This window comes from Melitaea cinxia, chromosome 6 (genome assembly GCF_905220565.1).
Source record: "Melitaea cinxia chromosome 6, ilMelCinx1.1, whole genome shotgun sequence".
NCBI classification, from domain to species: domain Eukaryota; kingdom Metazoa; phylum Arthropoda; class Insecta; order Lepidoptera; family Nymphalidae; genus Melitaea; species Melitaea cinxia.
The window spans coordinates 14,363,641-14,380,213 of NC_059399.1; the positions used below are offsets into that span (position 1 = coordinate 14,363,641).

Genomic DNA, 16,573 nt, shown 5'->3' on the forward strand with positions numbered 1-16,573 from the left:
GCTACTTTGATAAACTCGTCCTGCATGATAACTTTCGTGAGCACATAAATACATACGCCTTTTAAAGGAAAATTACTATAATTTACAATAAAAAACATTCTCCGAGAAAAAGAATTCGTTTAGATTTGTAGCTATTTAGTTGTATAAGACAGTTAACGTAGTGGCACCAATCGTCGACACTTTAAGGAGATAGTGAGCTTCTTTATAAAATTAAAGGTCATTTAGTCATCTTTAAACCAAAAGTAACGATTGAGTATGGTAAGGTATATTCTTGATATAAGAATAGGATGTAATATTTTTACTAACTATATCCGGACTAGAAAAAAATCCAAAAAATGGAAAAAGTGTATAAATCTCCAATCATCGACACCGAATCTCCAGTAATCGACAATCCAGTAATCGACAGTTACCAATTACCGACTCCCAGTTATCGACTATTACCTATATTGTGTATCTGCCAAATCGCGGCCTCCTTAGTGGGTCGTTAAAATTAAATTAACAGTTTAATAAGTATTCATTTATTGTCCATAGTATAATGTCCATATTTTTAACCGACTTCAAAAAAAGGAGGAGGTTACTCATATCGACCGTATATATATATTTTTTTTATTTTTGTTTTTTTTTTAATGTATGTTCGGGGATAACTCCGTCGTTTATGAACCGATTTTGATAATTCTTTTTTTTTTGTTGGAAAGGAGATATCCCTAGTTTGGTGCCATGGTAAGGAAAGCAGGATTGATGATGGGATCCCAGAGAAATCGAGGGAAATTCTCGAAAATCCGCATAACTTTTACTGGGTGTACCGATTTTAATGATTTTTAATTTAATCGAAAGCCGATGTTTATCATGTGGTCACATTTAAATTTCATCGAGATCTGATTACAACTTTTTGAGTAATCTTTGATAATGCGTATTTACTTGACTAATTTTTCGTCTACCTACGTTGTATTACTTGTCGATATAATTGAAGTCGGCTTTTCTTCGTTTGCCTGCAAACACAATTATTCTTTCTGAAGTGTATTAATCATAAAAATACACAGATTACACACTTACAGACTTATGTAAATTATAATAAAAAGGGTCAATATAATTAACAAACAATTATCAAAAAGTTTCATCATCATCATTTCAGCCTATTGCAGTCTACTGCTGGGCATATGCCTCCACAAGTTCGCGCCAAAAATGGTATGCGACTGCAATCTTTTCGCCATTTTTTTACAGCTTCTAAGGTTTTTTCTAACTGGTTGGGAGTATAATTTTTTCTCGGAACCATCTGTAAGAACCAATCATCGACACATTATTTCCCAATAATCGACACTTGTCGATTACTGGTCTCTCGACTTAGTTTAGTTTATTTCAAATATCTACTAAATACGCAAAGTAAGAAGAACTATATTCGCTTGTCAAATGAAAAATGTTTTCAAAAAATTATTATCGACCCGTGTCGATTATTGGCAAAAGTCAGTTTATGAAAACCAGTGATCGACACCAACATTATACTAATATCAAAATAACCTTAAACTTTCGTTAGAACAAAAATCGATCGTATAGTTCTTATAATAACCCGTGAAAAACATAAAATCGACATATTATGTTAGACTACATTAGTATAATTAATAAAAAAAATGTACTCACTTCCTTAAGGATTTCACTAAGAAATGTTGTAATTTTCACCGGTACTCCAGGCGCAATCAGTTGTCACACCGTCATTTTTAAAAAAAAAGACGGATATCGCTCAAAAGTCACTGGGAGCCAATCAAAAGTGTGCTATCTATGGTACAGTTTTGCTATATTAAGAAATCGTTTTCCTACTCTTATTTTATTGAATCAAAATATAAAGTGTCGGTTATTGGTTCTTGTCGGTCATTGGTGCCACTACGGTAGTATTAATATTTTACTTCATCAATGTTTTTTAGGGCTAAGAAAAATAGTGTTGGGGAGTTATGCAGAAATACCTTACCAGAGTAGCTAGTATATTAAGACGAACTAAATTTAAAAAAAAAGAATAATGATGATGATGATGAAATTTTAAAAAAAGGGCTAGTTATTTTTTTTTTTTCACGTGGAATGTGATATATATATATATATATTTTGAAGGAACGCAGTTATAGTTTACATACACTACAATACTACGTCATTATTTGGGTTTTTAGGCTGCGAATAGAAATGTCTTTCAGAAGTATTTGACAGTAAAACGGAAAATATAAATAATATTTGTCTATTGAATACTGTTACGTCTACGTATCAGGTTTCGAACCGAGACTTATCAGGAACGTGTGAAAAAAGCCTTAAATGCATGCATTTTTGATAGCTTTGGTTTTATATTTTATTGTTTACGAAGTAATTTTCCATTCATCATTACAGCCTAAACAGTCCACTGCTGGACATAGGCCTCCACAAGTTTACGCCAAAAATAACGTGAACTCATGTGTTTTGCCCATAGTCACCACGCTGGGCAGGCGGGTTGGTGACCGCAGTACTGGCTTTGTCGCACCGAAGACGCTGCTGCCCGTCTTCGGCCTGTGTATTTCAAAGCCAGCAGTTGGATGGTTATCCCGCCATCGGTCGGCTTCTTAAGTTCCAAGGTGGTTGTGGAACCTTGTTATCCCTTAGTCGCCTCTTACGACACCCACGGGAAGAGAGGGGGTGGCTAAATTCTTTAGTGCCGTAGCCACATAGCACGCATTCATTATCGCTAAACAATAAAAAAAAGATAACAGCTCAGTATTTGTTTGTTCAAATGTATTAGTATTTATGTTACGTACATGTGTACAGACCAGTGCTTTCAGCCTTTAAAAATAGTAAAAAGTGAAAAAAAATTATAGTAGGATGAAACCCACTGTAAAAGAAAGACAAAATACAACGAAAATGAAAGGAAAAATAAATTACGGGCAAACTGGGGTCAGGAAGTGGTAGGGAAGGCTTTAAGAGTTAAAAACGTCTTATCTCGATTTTCGGCTAAACTACAAGTACTATAGGACAAAGTTAAATGGCAAAGTTGTTGGTAATAAAAAGATCTACAACTTTTGTATTTACACTTTTTTCACAAAAATGATCCTATAAGGGTTCTGTTTTTTCCGTTAGAGGTACGGAACCATAAATAAATAAATAAATATCTTATAACATTCACACACGGTCGTCTGCTCGTATGGTAAGCAATTTAATGCTTGTGTTACAGGTAACAACCGGCTGATTTTACCTGACCATGCTACGCGTTAAAAAATTGTTTGTTGTGCCAGAGAGTCACCCACAATTCCTAACACGAGACTACAAGAGAGAGAGTAAAAAAAATCCTACAGAATCTTAATCTTCTTTTTCAAAAACTCACAAAATCAACTTACATTAATGCAAAGCTTATACCATAAGAAACTACAATGACTCACCCACAATAAATTGCACCCAGATCTTAAGACGGCGAGAGAATCCAACCCAAAAAAAAGGGCCGCAAACACTCGCCCTGAGGCTTATATACAGCAAACCCAGCGCGTCGCGACACAACTACCCCCTAAGGTGAACCGCGACGTAATACAATACGAGGGTATTCCAAAAATTTAAATCAGTCGCCTAGAAAAAGTAAATAGCAACGCTAATGCATAACTGTGCTATTATACATCAGCAGGAACGAAACTACGTGCAATTAAAAATATATGCTACAACCATAAAAAACGACTTCAATTATATCGACCAGTAGTAATACAACGAAGGGGGGGGGGACTGTCAATTAAATACGCACTATTAACAATAACTCAAAAACTACTCATACGATCTCGATTTATTTTCAACTAGCTTTTACCCGCGGCTTCGCCCGCACTGATTTTTTTAAAAAAAAGTATCCTATGTTACTTCTAATACCTTTAAAAATATGTGTACAAAGTTTCATGATGATCGATTAAGTAGTTTTCGCGTGAAAGCGTAACAAACAAACTTACATTCACATTTATAATATTAGTAGGGATGAGACTACATGATAAACACCACCTTTCAATCAAAAAAGAATTATCGAAACCGGTCCACCCAGTAAAAAGTTATAAGGTATAATACAACATAGATTGACAAAATATAATCAAGCAAACCCTCATTATTAGCGATAACTCAAAAATTAAACGCTCAAATTTATTTATAAAGAATAAACTGTTACTGCCCTCTAGTGGATAATATATCTCACTGCATTACAATAGATGCCAGCAGAATCATCGAAATCGGTCTACCCTGTAAAAAGTTCTTAGGTGACATACATTAAAAATAGTCGCATTGAGAACCTCCTCCATTTTTGAAGTCGGTTAAAAATGTATTTAAATGATGTACGATATGTACGTTTATGTAGAGGGGACAAAAGCTAAAATATTTTACTTTGTCGTAATTCATTAAACTAAAGTCAAACATTACATGTAAATTATAAAATAACATTTATTGTACACTAGCGATCCGCTCCGGCTTCGCACGGTTGCAAAAACTATCAGTGTCCCTCTACTATATTACGCATGCATTATACACATAAACCTTTCCCCGGAATCACTCTATTTATTAAAGGAAATCGCATCAAAATCCGTTGCGTAGTTTTAAAGATCTAAGCATATGTACAGACAGCGGGAAGCGACTTTGTTTTATATGTACTTTTAAAGATCTAAGCATACAGACAGCAGGAAGCAACTTTGTTTTATACTATGTAATGATATAAGAGTAGGTGGGCGTTATCATTATTCACTCTTCGCCATCAATTAATAAATAAATATCTTATAACCTTCACACACAGTCGTCTGTTCCGAGGGTAAGCAACTTGTCATAGGTAACGGCCGGCTAATATAGCTAAATATTTTTTTATAAATAAATGGAGATAAAACATATATATAAATAAATAAATAAATGCAAATATTACACCCAGACTCAGGTGGGAATTGGTTCATCATCATCATCATCATCATCATTTCAGACTATTGCAGTCCACTGCTGGACATAGGCCTCCACAAGTTCACGCTAAAAATGGCGTGAGCTCATGTGTTTTGCCCATAGTCACCACGCTGGGCAGGCGGGTGGGCGGGAATTGGTTGGAATAATGTAATAGTTGGCCTTATGTCTTTTTAAATATTTGTTGTTTGTTATATGACATGTAAACGTTTTAAATACGCCTGTGATGGTGTAGTATAAATCTTCAGTTGTGCATCATTGCGCAACATACTTAAATGAAATTTTGTATGTATATGCCGATTGTGTATTCAGGGCGTAATTTTGTGATTCAAATATTATTAAGTAATTATATTTGTTATTTGTATAACTAAGTAAACATTTTCACAATCCGTATAATCGTCTGCTGATAAATTTTGACGGTAGGTATTTGGAACAAAACAAACATTTACATTAATATTAACTTACGTCTTACTAATATAATTTATATAAAATAACTAGCTGTGCCCGCGGCTACGCCCGCGTTGAGATCAGTGTGTCACAAAGTTTTCCCAGCAAACTTCCAGTGAAACTCTCATCAAAATCGGCTTAACCGTTCTGTAAACCTTCCTCTTGAGACCCTCTCTCCATTGGTGAAACCGCACGAAAATCAGTTAAGTAGATTTTGAGGGAATCGATCACATACATTTTTGGGGACTTTGTTTATAATACACTAACTGTTGCCCGCGACTAAAACCGCGAACAAAATGGTTCATTGAATTCATCAGAATTGTGGTATGAAATAATGTAGTTATAATATAGTATTGTAGTGGCTACGGCACTAAAGAATTTAGCCACCCCTTCTCTTCCCGTGGGTGTCGTAAGAGGCGACTAAGGGATAACAAGGTTCCACAACCACCTTGGAACTTAAGAAACCGACCGATGGCGGGATAACCATCCAACTGCTGGCTTTGAAATACACAGGCCGAAGACGGGCAGCAGCATCTTTGGTGCGACAAAGCCAGTACTGCGGTCACCAACCCGCCTGCCCAGCGTGGTGACTATGGGCAAAACACATGAGTTCACGTTATTTTTGGCGTAAACTTGTGGAGGCCTATGTCCAGCAGTGGACTGTCTAGGCTGTAATGATGATAGTATTGTAGTGTAAATATGTTTAAAATATACTGCATGCAAGTTAGTTTTTAATATGGTTCTACGTAAATATATGCCACGGAATAGCGTAACGCACGCTCCTCCGTGACTCCGTGACGACAGGGGTAGATAAAATATCCTAGTAACGTAAAGGTTAGATATTGTATAAAATATTTTTTTTTTGTAATACTTATAAGTGATCAATATAAATGTTTCTTGAACACATAGGGCTGCAAACGCGGCTATTTTCCTTTAAACCGACCCTGCTGTATATGTTTCATACAAACTATCAACCCCAATTAAACCCTCTTGGCGATGGAATATCCCAAAATCCGTTCTTAGCGGACGTCTACTAACTATAATCTACCTTCCTGCCAAATTTCATCTTTTTCCATCCTGGATGGATGGACCATCCAGCGGTTTTTGAGTTCTCGTGATGAGTGAGTCAGTGACCTTTCTCTTATGTATATGTAGATTACGATGCATTATTTGGACACCTCCTCACCATCTATAGAGCATACATTTTAAATTTCAAGTCTCTTAATTCAAAAACATAGGACTGTCATACAAACTTCCAACCCCCGTTTTACCCCCTTAGTGGTCGAGTTTCGTAAAATCCGTTCTCAGTGAATGTTTACGCCCTATAAGGAGCCTACTTACCACATTTCAAGTTTGTAGCTGTTATAGTTTCGGAGATTTCGTGATGAGCGAGTGACCTTTCGCTTTTATATATATATATAGATAGATATAGATAGATTACATTATGCTACGTTCGGTACTACAACATTTTTGTAAAAAAAATCTTTTAAGCAGTATTATCTAGCTGTGATCTTCTGTAAGGTGAGGTATATCCCCAGACAGGTTGCTCCAGATTTTAAGCAGGATATATACTAAACTGTTTATCCTGCATATCGTTATATGAAGAAGAAGCAGCGTAGGTGAAAGCACTGAGTCTTGAAAAACTAAAGATTAATAATGGTCATGATTAATCGCTCGAGGAGACTGTAAGATGGTAACTTCGTAAAAATAGCTTTGCACCGGACTCGATGAAAATGTTTCGCCATATCTATAACAGGCTTACTACCATAGCTTCCCCCTTTCCGTGGTTACCCAGCGACAACTTAAAAGTCAAATCTGTGCTAGCTTGTACCATACCACTGCTGAGCAAACTCATTCGCAAATGCGAATATTCGTACATCACTAGTGTGTACGATGGCCAAGGTTTTGGAAGATGGTCGACAATAAGGACGGCAAAGTGCTTGCAATGTTCATGGTGTTGAAGGCTTCCATACGCTACGGTACCACTTACCATTATTCGACTACTCTACGCTTGTTTGCCATCTTTATAGTCTAAAAAACTATCTCCAGCGACCCTTACACATCTAGAAGCTTTACAGCAAAATTCTCGATCTTGATGTCTTTCAGTTATTCTATACTAATTTTAGAGCTATGTTTTATTCGCCGGAGCTTCAGGAGGATGGATTTTTTTCCTATTCTATGCAAGCATTTTCACCTCCTTATAAGACACAAAAAGAATTTAGCCACCCCCTCTCTTCCCGTGGGTGTCGTAAGAGGCGACTAAGGGATAACAAGGTTCCACAACCACCTTGGAACTTAAGAAGCCGACCGATGGCGGGATAACCATCTAACTGCTGGCTTTGAAATACACAGGCCGAAGACGGGCAGCAGCGTCTTCGGTGCGACAAAGCCAGTACTGCGGTCACCAACCCGCCTGCCCAGCGTGGTGACTATGGGCAAAACACATGAGTTCACGTTATTTTTGGCGTAAACTTGTGGAGGCCTATGTCCAGCAGTGGACTGTATAGGCTGTAATGATGATAAGACACAAAAATTTCATTGATGTGTAGCATATATTATTGTAGCATATATTTTTAATAGCGCCTGATTTCGTTCCTGCTGATGCACAGTTATGCATTAGCGTTGCTATTTACTTTTTCTAGGCGACTGATTTAATTTTGGAATACCCTCGTATTGTATTACGTCGCGGTTCACCTTAGGGGGTAGTTGTGTCGCGACGCGCGGGGTATGCTAGGGTATATAAGCCTCAGGGCGAGTGTTTGCGGCCTTTTTGCCCTCTTTGCTCTTTTCTCTTTTTGGGTTGGATTCTCTCGCCGTCTTAAGATCTGAGTGCAATTAATTGTGGGTGAGTCATTGTAGTTTCTTATGGTATAAGCTTTGCTTTAGTGTAAGTTGATTTTGTGTGTTTTGAAAAAAAAATTAAGATTTCTGTAGGATTTTTTTACTCTCTCTCTCTTGTGTCTCGTGTTAGGAGTTGTGGGTGACTCTCTTACCCAGCAAGCAATTTTTTAACACGTAGCACTGGCGCCCAACGTGGGGCAAAAAAAACTAATGTAAGGAGAGAATCTGGTAAGCTCAGGAAGGGATTATAAAATTTAACTCCATACTAAGAGAAAAAAAATTTTTTTTGATAGATTAATCATAAGAGATAATCGAATTACAAAAACACCACATATAATTTTGAATTCACTGCAACACTGTCTTACGACCCAATCATACGTCACTAACATACAACATCCTGAAATTCAACTATCAACGTGCGTTAACCGACCTAGACAATTAACGCCCTGACACTCAGAGTGACGGTCTATAAATGAGCACCACTCAGCAGCTACTTAAAATTTTTAATTTAACAATTTTTTTTTTCTTTTTAATCCATATTTAATACCGTATTCCCGATGTAGGCTTTAGAATGTGCATAACACAATTAGAATCGAATATATATTCAATAGAATAAATTAATATGTGGAATCGCCACCCGTTCCAGAATAAAGTTGTAACACAACAACAACAACTTATGGCGTAGGCTTTAAACAAAATAATATGAGTGGGTAGATACGTTAGAGATGCACCCAACACACACAAATTAAGTTATTGCTCAGTGGAATAACTCAACAAAAATAAACACCAAAAGTACATTAGAGACGTACCCAACACACAACTATCATAAGTCATGTACTTGAATAAGCACAAAATAAAAAAAAATAAAAAAAAATGAGATCATCACCCGTCTCAAAAATGGAATACGTAATATAGATTTAAAACAAAAATAAAACACAATATCAATTACCCTTACTACCAGAACTTCCTGTTAACTTCAAATCTTTAATATGCCAAACCCCAAGATCTTTACCATTCATATCCTGTAATACGTATACAAGAGGAGACCTTTTACCAACAATTCGACATTTGATAAATTTAGGCGCTAATTTCTTAGAAAAGTATTTATCTTTATCACTCAAGAAGTAAATTTTCTTATAAACAAGATCACCAACATTAAATTCCGCAGTCCTACGACGCAAATTATAACTTGAAGTATTTTTTAAATGAGCGGCATACAACCGAAATTGAACTTTATCTAAAATACTTGCCAACCGACCCAAGTTCTCCGCATAACAGTCACGAGGAGTAAAAATCATGTTTTCTATACTATCAGAGTCCAAATAATGCGAACCACACGACACTAACTCCCTACCGAAAACTAAAATTTATTATAACTAAAATATATTAATAATTGATTTCACTTTTATCAAAGTGTCACTAATACCGCCCAAATCAGTTATAATATCCAACGGACTGACCAAAATCTCTTCTGACGGTAACAATTCCGATAATTGTAATATTTGTTTACGTAAAGCTAAAACCGTGGAAGTTGGCTCCTCATTCCGGACAACCACCTCATATTCTAACTCAGCCTTAGGCAGGGATACGAATTTTATTAAGTGAGTCATCGTAGCACAATAATAAAATTTAAACGAAACAAAAAGCACAAAAAAAGTTCGATTTAAATTAATGTTAAAATGTAACAAAGAAGTACAAAGTAAGCAAAAATATTCGTTAATAGAGGGTAGTCAAAAAAAATTTAGTTACGGCAAAAATTATTGAGCAAGAAATAATTAATACAAAAAGTAGGTAACTGAAAATTTTTAGCAAGGAACGATTAACAATGCAAAAACCGTGACTACGCTCGGACAAAACTTTTAAATTCAAATAAAAACTTTTAAATATTAACTTTAAATTTTAAACATACTAATATAAATACACAACCTAAACGAAACAGTAATCAAATTTAATTAATAAAAATGAAAAGTAATAATTTAACACAATTCACAAAACACAAAACACACAAAGACACAAGGACAAGACCCTTTTCATACCCAGAGAAAACCACTTACCAGAAATAAGAAAAAAAAATTGAGTGCCAATGCGATACCCTACAAAATAAAATAATTAAAATAATTCACCGACAAACAAATAATTTTAAATATTAGAGAATTTACGCTGGGCGCCAGTGCTACGTGTTAAAAAATTGTTCGTTGGGTTAGAGAGTCACCCACAACTCCTAACACGAGACACAAGAGAGAGAGAGTAAAAAAATCCTACAGAAATCTTAATTTTTTTTTTCAAAACACACAAAATCAACTTACACTAAAGCAAAGCTTATACCATAAGAAACTACAATGACTCACCCACAATTAATTGCACTCAGATCTTAAGACGGCGAGAGAATCCAACCCAAAAAGAGAAAAGAGCAAAGAGGGCAAAAAGGCCGCAAACACTCGCCCTGAGGCTTATATACCCTAGCATACCCCGCGCGTCGCGACACAACTACCCCCTAAGGTGAACCGCGACGTAATACAATACGAGGGTATTCCAAAATTAAATCAGTCGCCTAGAAAAAGTAAATAGCAACGCTAATGCATAACTGTGCATCAGCAGGAACGAAATCAGGCGCTATTAAAAATATATGCTACAGATGTTAATACAATATATAATTTTTATTTCCTGTTTTTAGATCAACTATAACATAAATCATGTCTTTGAAGGTTTCAAAATTTTGTCAGCATTATCATAGGTATATTCGAGCTCTTTTTCCTGGAAATACATACCCTTTACCCTACCTCACCTCAATAACTATTATTTAATGTTATTATGTAATGTTTGTTGAAATAGGCTTAAGTTAATAAAAAACATACAAGTTTTAGTAAAAGAGGTAAACAATACAATATTAAACTGAAATGGAATAGCTTACGAAATATTTTCTAAAGGGAGCCTTGCTTGCAAGGAGAGGACACGACGTAGGGAGTTTGTTTTGAGATGCCAATCAAATTTCAGTTAAAATTGTCTACAAAAATATTTATTGCTAAATAGAAATTTATTTATTTCTCGACACCAATTTAAGCGGTATACCATCTATTACACCTTGAACGACGTTTAATCGCGGATTAATCTTTAATTTTCTTCTTGTTTTCTCCGAAGGTTCCACTGAGAACTTCTGTAACAGCGCAGCGAGACCAGCCAGAGACTGCATATGACCCAAACGAGCACCTGAAGTTATGACATGCATTAATATTAAAAAAAAAAATACTTAAAAAGTGATACAATTGAAAAAAAATAATTCATTCATTCATGCACCCAAAACATATTTTGCCTTAACACAATATTTTTATATATTAGATAGTTGCCATATGCGCTTTCATTCGCATTTGAAGCTATCCTCCAATTTTCATGTTATTTAATTGGACGACTGTAATTACTGTCAAATATAAAATACTAAAATTATAGTATTCATTATTTTTGATTTCATTACTGATTTGAAATCAGCATTTTTTTGGGGTAAAACATATATTACAGAGATACATAATATTATTATGTAACGCAAGGTATCCATTTTATTGAAAACATTTCAAAGGTAGAATTGAGCTCTGTGAATATTTAAAATATGTTAATCGAGCAGTAGTAACGTTAGTCAGTTGACGAACTTTTTAATGACAATGAGAGCCGAGTCCATCAGCGATGACAAATTTGGAAATTTCCGTACAGTCCAAATTCCACTTAATGAATCCAAATGTTTTTCCAAATAAACTATATTAACTAACAACAATTTTTTATTATTATCTAACTCTAAAAGTTAATTGATACGCTTAACATTACATTTCAAGGTTAACTGGATATTATAGTTATCATATTTAACAACTTAAGTGATACTGACAATAATAAATAAACATTAATGTACGCGTAATTGGATAAATATTTAAAAGTTGGTAGTATTAAAATAAATGAATCAAAGGTTAACCAAATGTTACAGATAATATTTCATTATTTTTAATATGAGTGATAATAATAACAATTAATAAACATTAATATATTTATAATTGAATTGATATTAATATATGTAATAATATGAAGCATAATATATTGTTTCAGATTCCAGGAAGTATGATTAAATCCGATTCGTTTATTATACATGAGCCTTCAGACCTGATCATACATGAATAGGAATATTATGCCTGATCAACCATGCTCATTTTTCATGTCTATAGGCCTGAAGATTCATGCCTGTTCATATCTAATCAGATCTGATAATTTTTTCCCGGGTTGGTTTAATTGCCTTGTTTGTTGTAAAACAGTCTTTCCAATGAAGTTTTCATAAATTTAAAAATTGGTATCGTAACATCTGTATACAATACAATTAATGAATAACTTCAACCATTCGAGATACAAAAAAAAGATATTTGATATGTACTAAAATCTAGAATTTCTGTAATAAGTGACCCTTTAAATGTAGATATGTAGATATAGGTCTGATATTACAGCATTTTTTGTATTCCTATGAAAAAGGAATGATTCGCACAAATGAAATAAATTTGACTTTTTTACGACAATATCTACAAATCGGCGAAATTGTATTATCATTTTAACTTTGAGATTTATCTACAAATGTGATATAATACTTATTTCAGTCTTCATTTTATCACATTATAAAGATTGCAAACGAGCATTTGGTAATGGTTCGATATAGTTTATGAATAATTGTGTTTGCTCGCAAACGAAAAAAAACCGACTTCAATGACACCGACGAGTAATACAACGTAAATCGACGCAAAATTAGTCAAGTAACTACGCGTTATCAAAGATTACTCAAAAAGTAGTAATCAGATCTCAATAAAATTTATATGTGACCACATGACAAACATCAGCTATTGATTAAATTAAAAATTATCAAAATCGGTACACCCAGTAAAAAGTTATTGCAGATTTTCAAGAAGTTCCCTCGATTTCTCTGGGATTCCATCATCAGATCCTGGTTTCCTTATCATGGTACTAAATTTGGAATATCCTCTTTACAGCAAAAAAAGAATTATCAAAATCGGTACATCCAGTAGAAAGTTATGCGGTGTAATACAATGTAGGTCGACGAAAAAAGCGTCAAGTAAAAACGCATTATTAGATATTACTCGAAAAGTAGTAGTTAGATCTCAAATAAATTTAAATGGGACCAATTGGCATACACCACCTTTCGATTAAAACAAAATTTGTCGAAATCGGTCCATACGATCAAAAGTTCTGATGTAACATACATAAAAAAAAAAAATACAGTCGAATTGAGAACCTCCTCCTTTTTTGGAAGTCGGTTAAAAAATAAAATTATGAATGTCTTTATTCAAGTCGGCTTCAAAATCACTTCTGTATTGCCACTTTACAAATTATAATTATATTAGCCTTTTCACGATGCAGCCTGTAACATCCTACTTCTGGAAATAGGCCTCGTTCCCCGTATAGAAAAAGGATCAAAACATAATCCCCATGTAGGCAAAGAAACTAGAAAAAATAATACGATGAAGAACTTTTTGAATTTTCCCATGTAGGAAAAGGATCAGAGCTTAATCCACCACGCTACTCCAATGTGGGTTAGCGGATATAATAATACATTCTTTATTGCCCTTTAAAAAAAATATAATTACAAGTCTTTTTAACAAAGGATGTTGGCAAGGGCGAACTTATCTCTGTAAGAGATCTCTACCAGTCTACCCATGGTGGTGAGATGATGTTACCGCGGGACTCATAAGCGCAAGAGTGATAAAGTGAAAAAAAAAATTGAATAAAAATATATTCCCTACTATGAGTAAAAATCGCTACCACTTATAGGCAGATAACAACCGGGACTGACCACTCAATATTATCTTCGAGGCACAGTGGGGAACAAGGACAGATATTCAAACCAGAAATAAATATTTTTACATATACAAATATCCATCCCGAGAGGTAATCAAACCCGGAACCCTTCGGTGTTTAGGCATGTGTATGGCATTCACACCACTACGCCGGAACAAATTTTATATTAGTCCTTAATAAATTAATTTTGGTTAATATAAAACTTCCGCCGATTCGAAATGCAGATTCTGTTAAGAAGAACTTGCAAGAAATTTAGCAGTTACTTACTTATTAAAAAAACTGTTTAACTTTTAATTACTATAAATTCAGTCTCGTCTTACATGAAAGCAGCATCAATAAACCCACATATCTTGTAATATAAATTTTTATGAGCTTTCGTAATGAAGAATATTAATATAATTAGCAAATGTTACGATAAAAGTTATTTGCCAATTTATGCTTAATGTGTCCATAAATGATACTCAAATTAATTTGGAAGTAAAACTTCTTAACGCACACTTGACTTGAAGACAAAGCTGGTAAATGCGTGACGAGGGGGTTACGAAAAGTGTGATCGGGCGAGGCAAACGGAAGTTGAGAGAGAGAGAGATATAAGTTAGTGAAGTTAGAAAGAAAGAGAGTTACGTTTTATAAATTTTACTTCAGTCGTGTCTAAACCACACTCGTTTTTTTTTTCTTCATTAAATAATTAATCACATTACGAGTATAATAAAATTAATCTGTGACATAAAAAATATTTATCTAAAATGTTATCTTGTTTTGTCTTTGATAATCTTAACGCTGATATCTTCAACGTCAAATCTGATTTCTAACAATATATCATGATTAAAACAATATATTATATACAATAAAGTAAGTGTTGTCAAAAATAGCATAAAGGAAATCATACCTATGCAACTTCTAGGCCCTTCCCCGAACGGCATATACACATAACTTGTTCTATTCTTGTCATCGTTTAAAAATCTTTCGGGTCTAAATTGTTCAGGGTCATCAAAATATTTCTCATCATGCTGTAAAGCGTGTATTGGAATAATAATTCGCACTCCTTGATCAATAGTCGTGCCAAGTTTAGAAATTTTATAGTGGTTGGCGCAAAGTCTATTGAGGACACCCACTGGCGGAAGCATCCTTAAAGATTCTTTGAAAGCCGCGTCTAGATAATGCATTTCTGTTACCGCGTCATAGCACAATTTATTGTCATGTTTTGCTAAGACTTGGTCGATTTCTTGATGAATTTTTTGTTGTACGTCTGGATTGAAAGCAAGTTCGTGTAACATATAACTCGTAGACGACGAAGAGGTTTCAAAACCGGCCCCGAAGAAAACGAATACCTGAGCAATCATACACAAGTGATCCATGTCTAACTCGACTTCTTTCGGTGTTCCATCTGGATTTCTCTGTTCAATTGACTCTCCTTTTATCTTACCCTTGGCGGCTAGGTCTAAAACGAGATCAACAAAGTCGTTTCTACCTGAAGGCTTAAAGTTTCTCTGCTCGAAAACTTTCATAATCATATCAATGAAGAACTTTTCTAAATTTTTATCAAAAAGATTAAGCATTTTTCTCGTTTCTGGAAGGACATCATAAATGCCTAAAAGGACAACGTCACTAAAAGAACGCTTGAAAATTTCTTTACCTACCGTTCTGAATACTGAATTTTCATTGGTAATCGTATCCATTTCTATACCTAAGCCACAAGCGCCGATGAATTCAGTTGTAAATCTAGCCATTAGATCACGTATATCACATTCCCCACCTTTTGTCACTATTTCATCGCCTATTCCATGAAGTTTTTCTGCGCATTTTACAATTAAAGGAAACATGCTTTTTAGCTTAGCTGTGGTGAAAGCTGGAGTTAATCTCTGACGCAAAAGTTTCCATAAATCTCCATCAGCATTAAAAATATTCATTAGGAGAGGTTCTTTTTTTATATCTCTACCTAGTCCTCTCTCATGAAAGTATGCAAAATCCACACTTAAAATATCTCTTATTATTTCTGGATCTCGAACAATCAGCTCCGGTGTATTACCACAATATCGTCCTATAGCTTTTTCATTAGGATATCTTTTATATAATTCAGTTGTAATAACAGTAATACTCTTGAGTCCAAATAAATTCATAAAGTAATTACCGAAAATCGGAATAGGCATTTCTTGTTTTATATTCCTTTTAGACCAGTAGCCATGATTACGAGTGCCATAAAAATAAATGGCAAGTACCAAAATTATTACCAGATAAATAAACATCTCGAGTCGTGTCACACAGTCGAGAACACACAAGCGACTGCAATTATTATTTATCAATAGTTTTAACGCTTAGCTTCTTGCGTTATCGAGGCAGATACGGTAAGAGATATCAAAGATGTGAAAATATATTTACTTATAATAACTTATTTACTATTTTTATATTTTACACTGTTGATTACAATATCATGTTGGATTGTATTTAATTATCATTTGTATTACATTAAAATTTGTAAATATGACATAATTTGCAAATTTTTACTCACTTTAAATTGGAAAAGGAAAAAACTTTAAGTACCTTT

General features: G+C 34.4%; 2 protein-coding genes across 2 annotated transcripts in view; both read right to left on the reverse strand.

The window, feature by feature from the left end:
• Window positions 1-11,297: 11,297 nt before the first annotated feature.
• On the reverse strand, window positions 11,298-16,178 carry LOC123654762 (probable cytochrome P450 6a13). The gene is made up of 3 exons (XM_045590648.1): window positions 14,918-16,178; window positions 11,835-11,976; window positions 11,298-11,400 (listed from the first exon to the last, which is right to left on the reverse strand). The coding sequence occupies exons 1-3, from the start codon at window positions 16,176-16,178 to the stop codon at window positions 11,298-11,300; spliced, it is 1,506 nt and encodes a 501-aa protein (XP_045446604.1).
• The window catches only part of LOC123654414 (protein transport protein Sec24A), a 42,745-nt gene continuing 37,502 nt past the window's right edge, over window positions 11,331-16,573 (reverse strand). The window contains exon 16 of the mRNA XM_045590322.1: window positions 11,331-11,400. The gene's annotated coding sequence lies outside the window, so the exon portion shown is untranslated. The remainder of the gene's footprint in view (window positions 11,401-16,573) is intronic.

Coding starts and splice junctions, on each gene's coding strand:
- LOC123654762 (XM_045590648.1), bottom strand. CDS start 16,178: ATGCCTATTCCGATTTTCGGTAATTACTTTATGAATTTATTTGGACTC. Junction 11,977..14,917: donor AGGGCCTAGAAGTTGCATAG/GTATGATTTCCT, acceptor ATTAACTTTTAG/AGTTAGATAATAATAAAAAA. Junction 11,401..11,834: donor GCTCTCATTGTCATTAAAAA/GTTCGTCAACTG, acceptor TCATAACTTCAG/GTGCTCGTTTGGGTCATATG.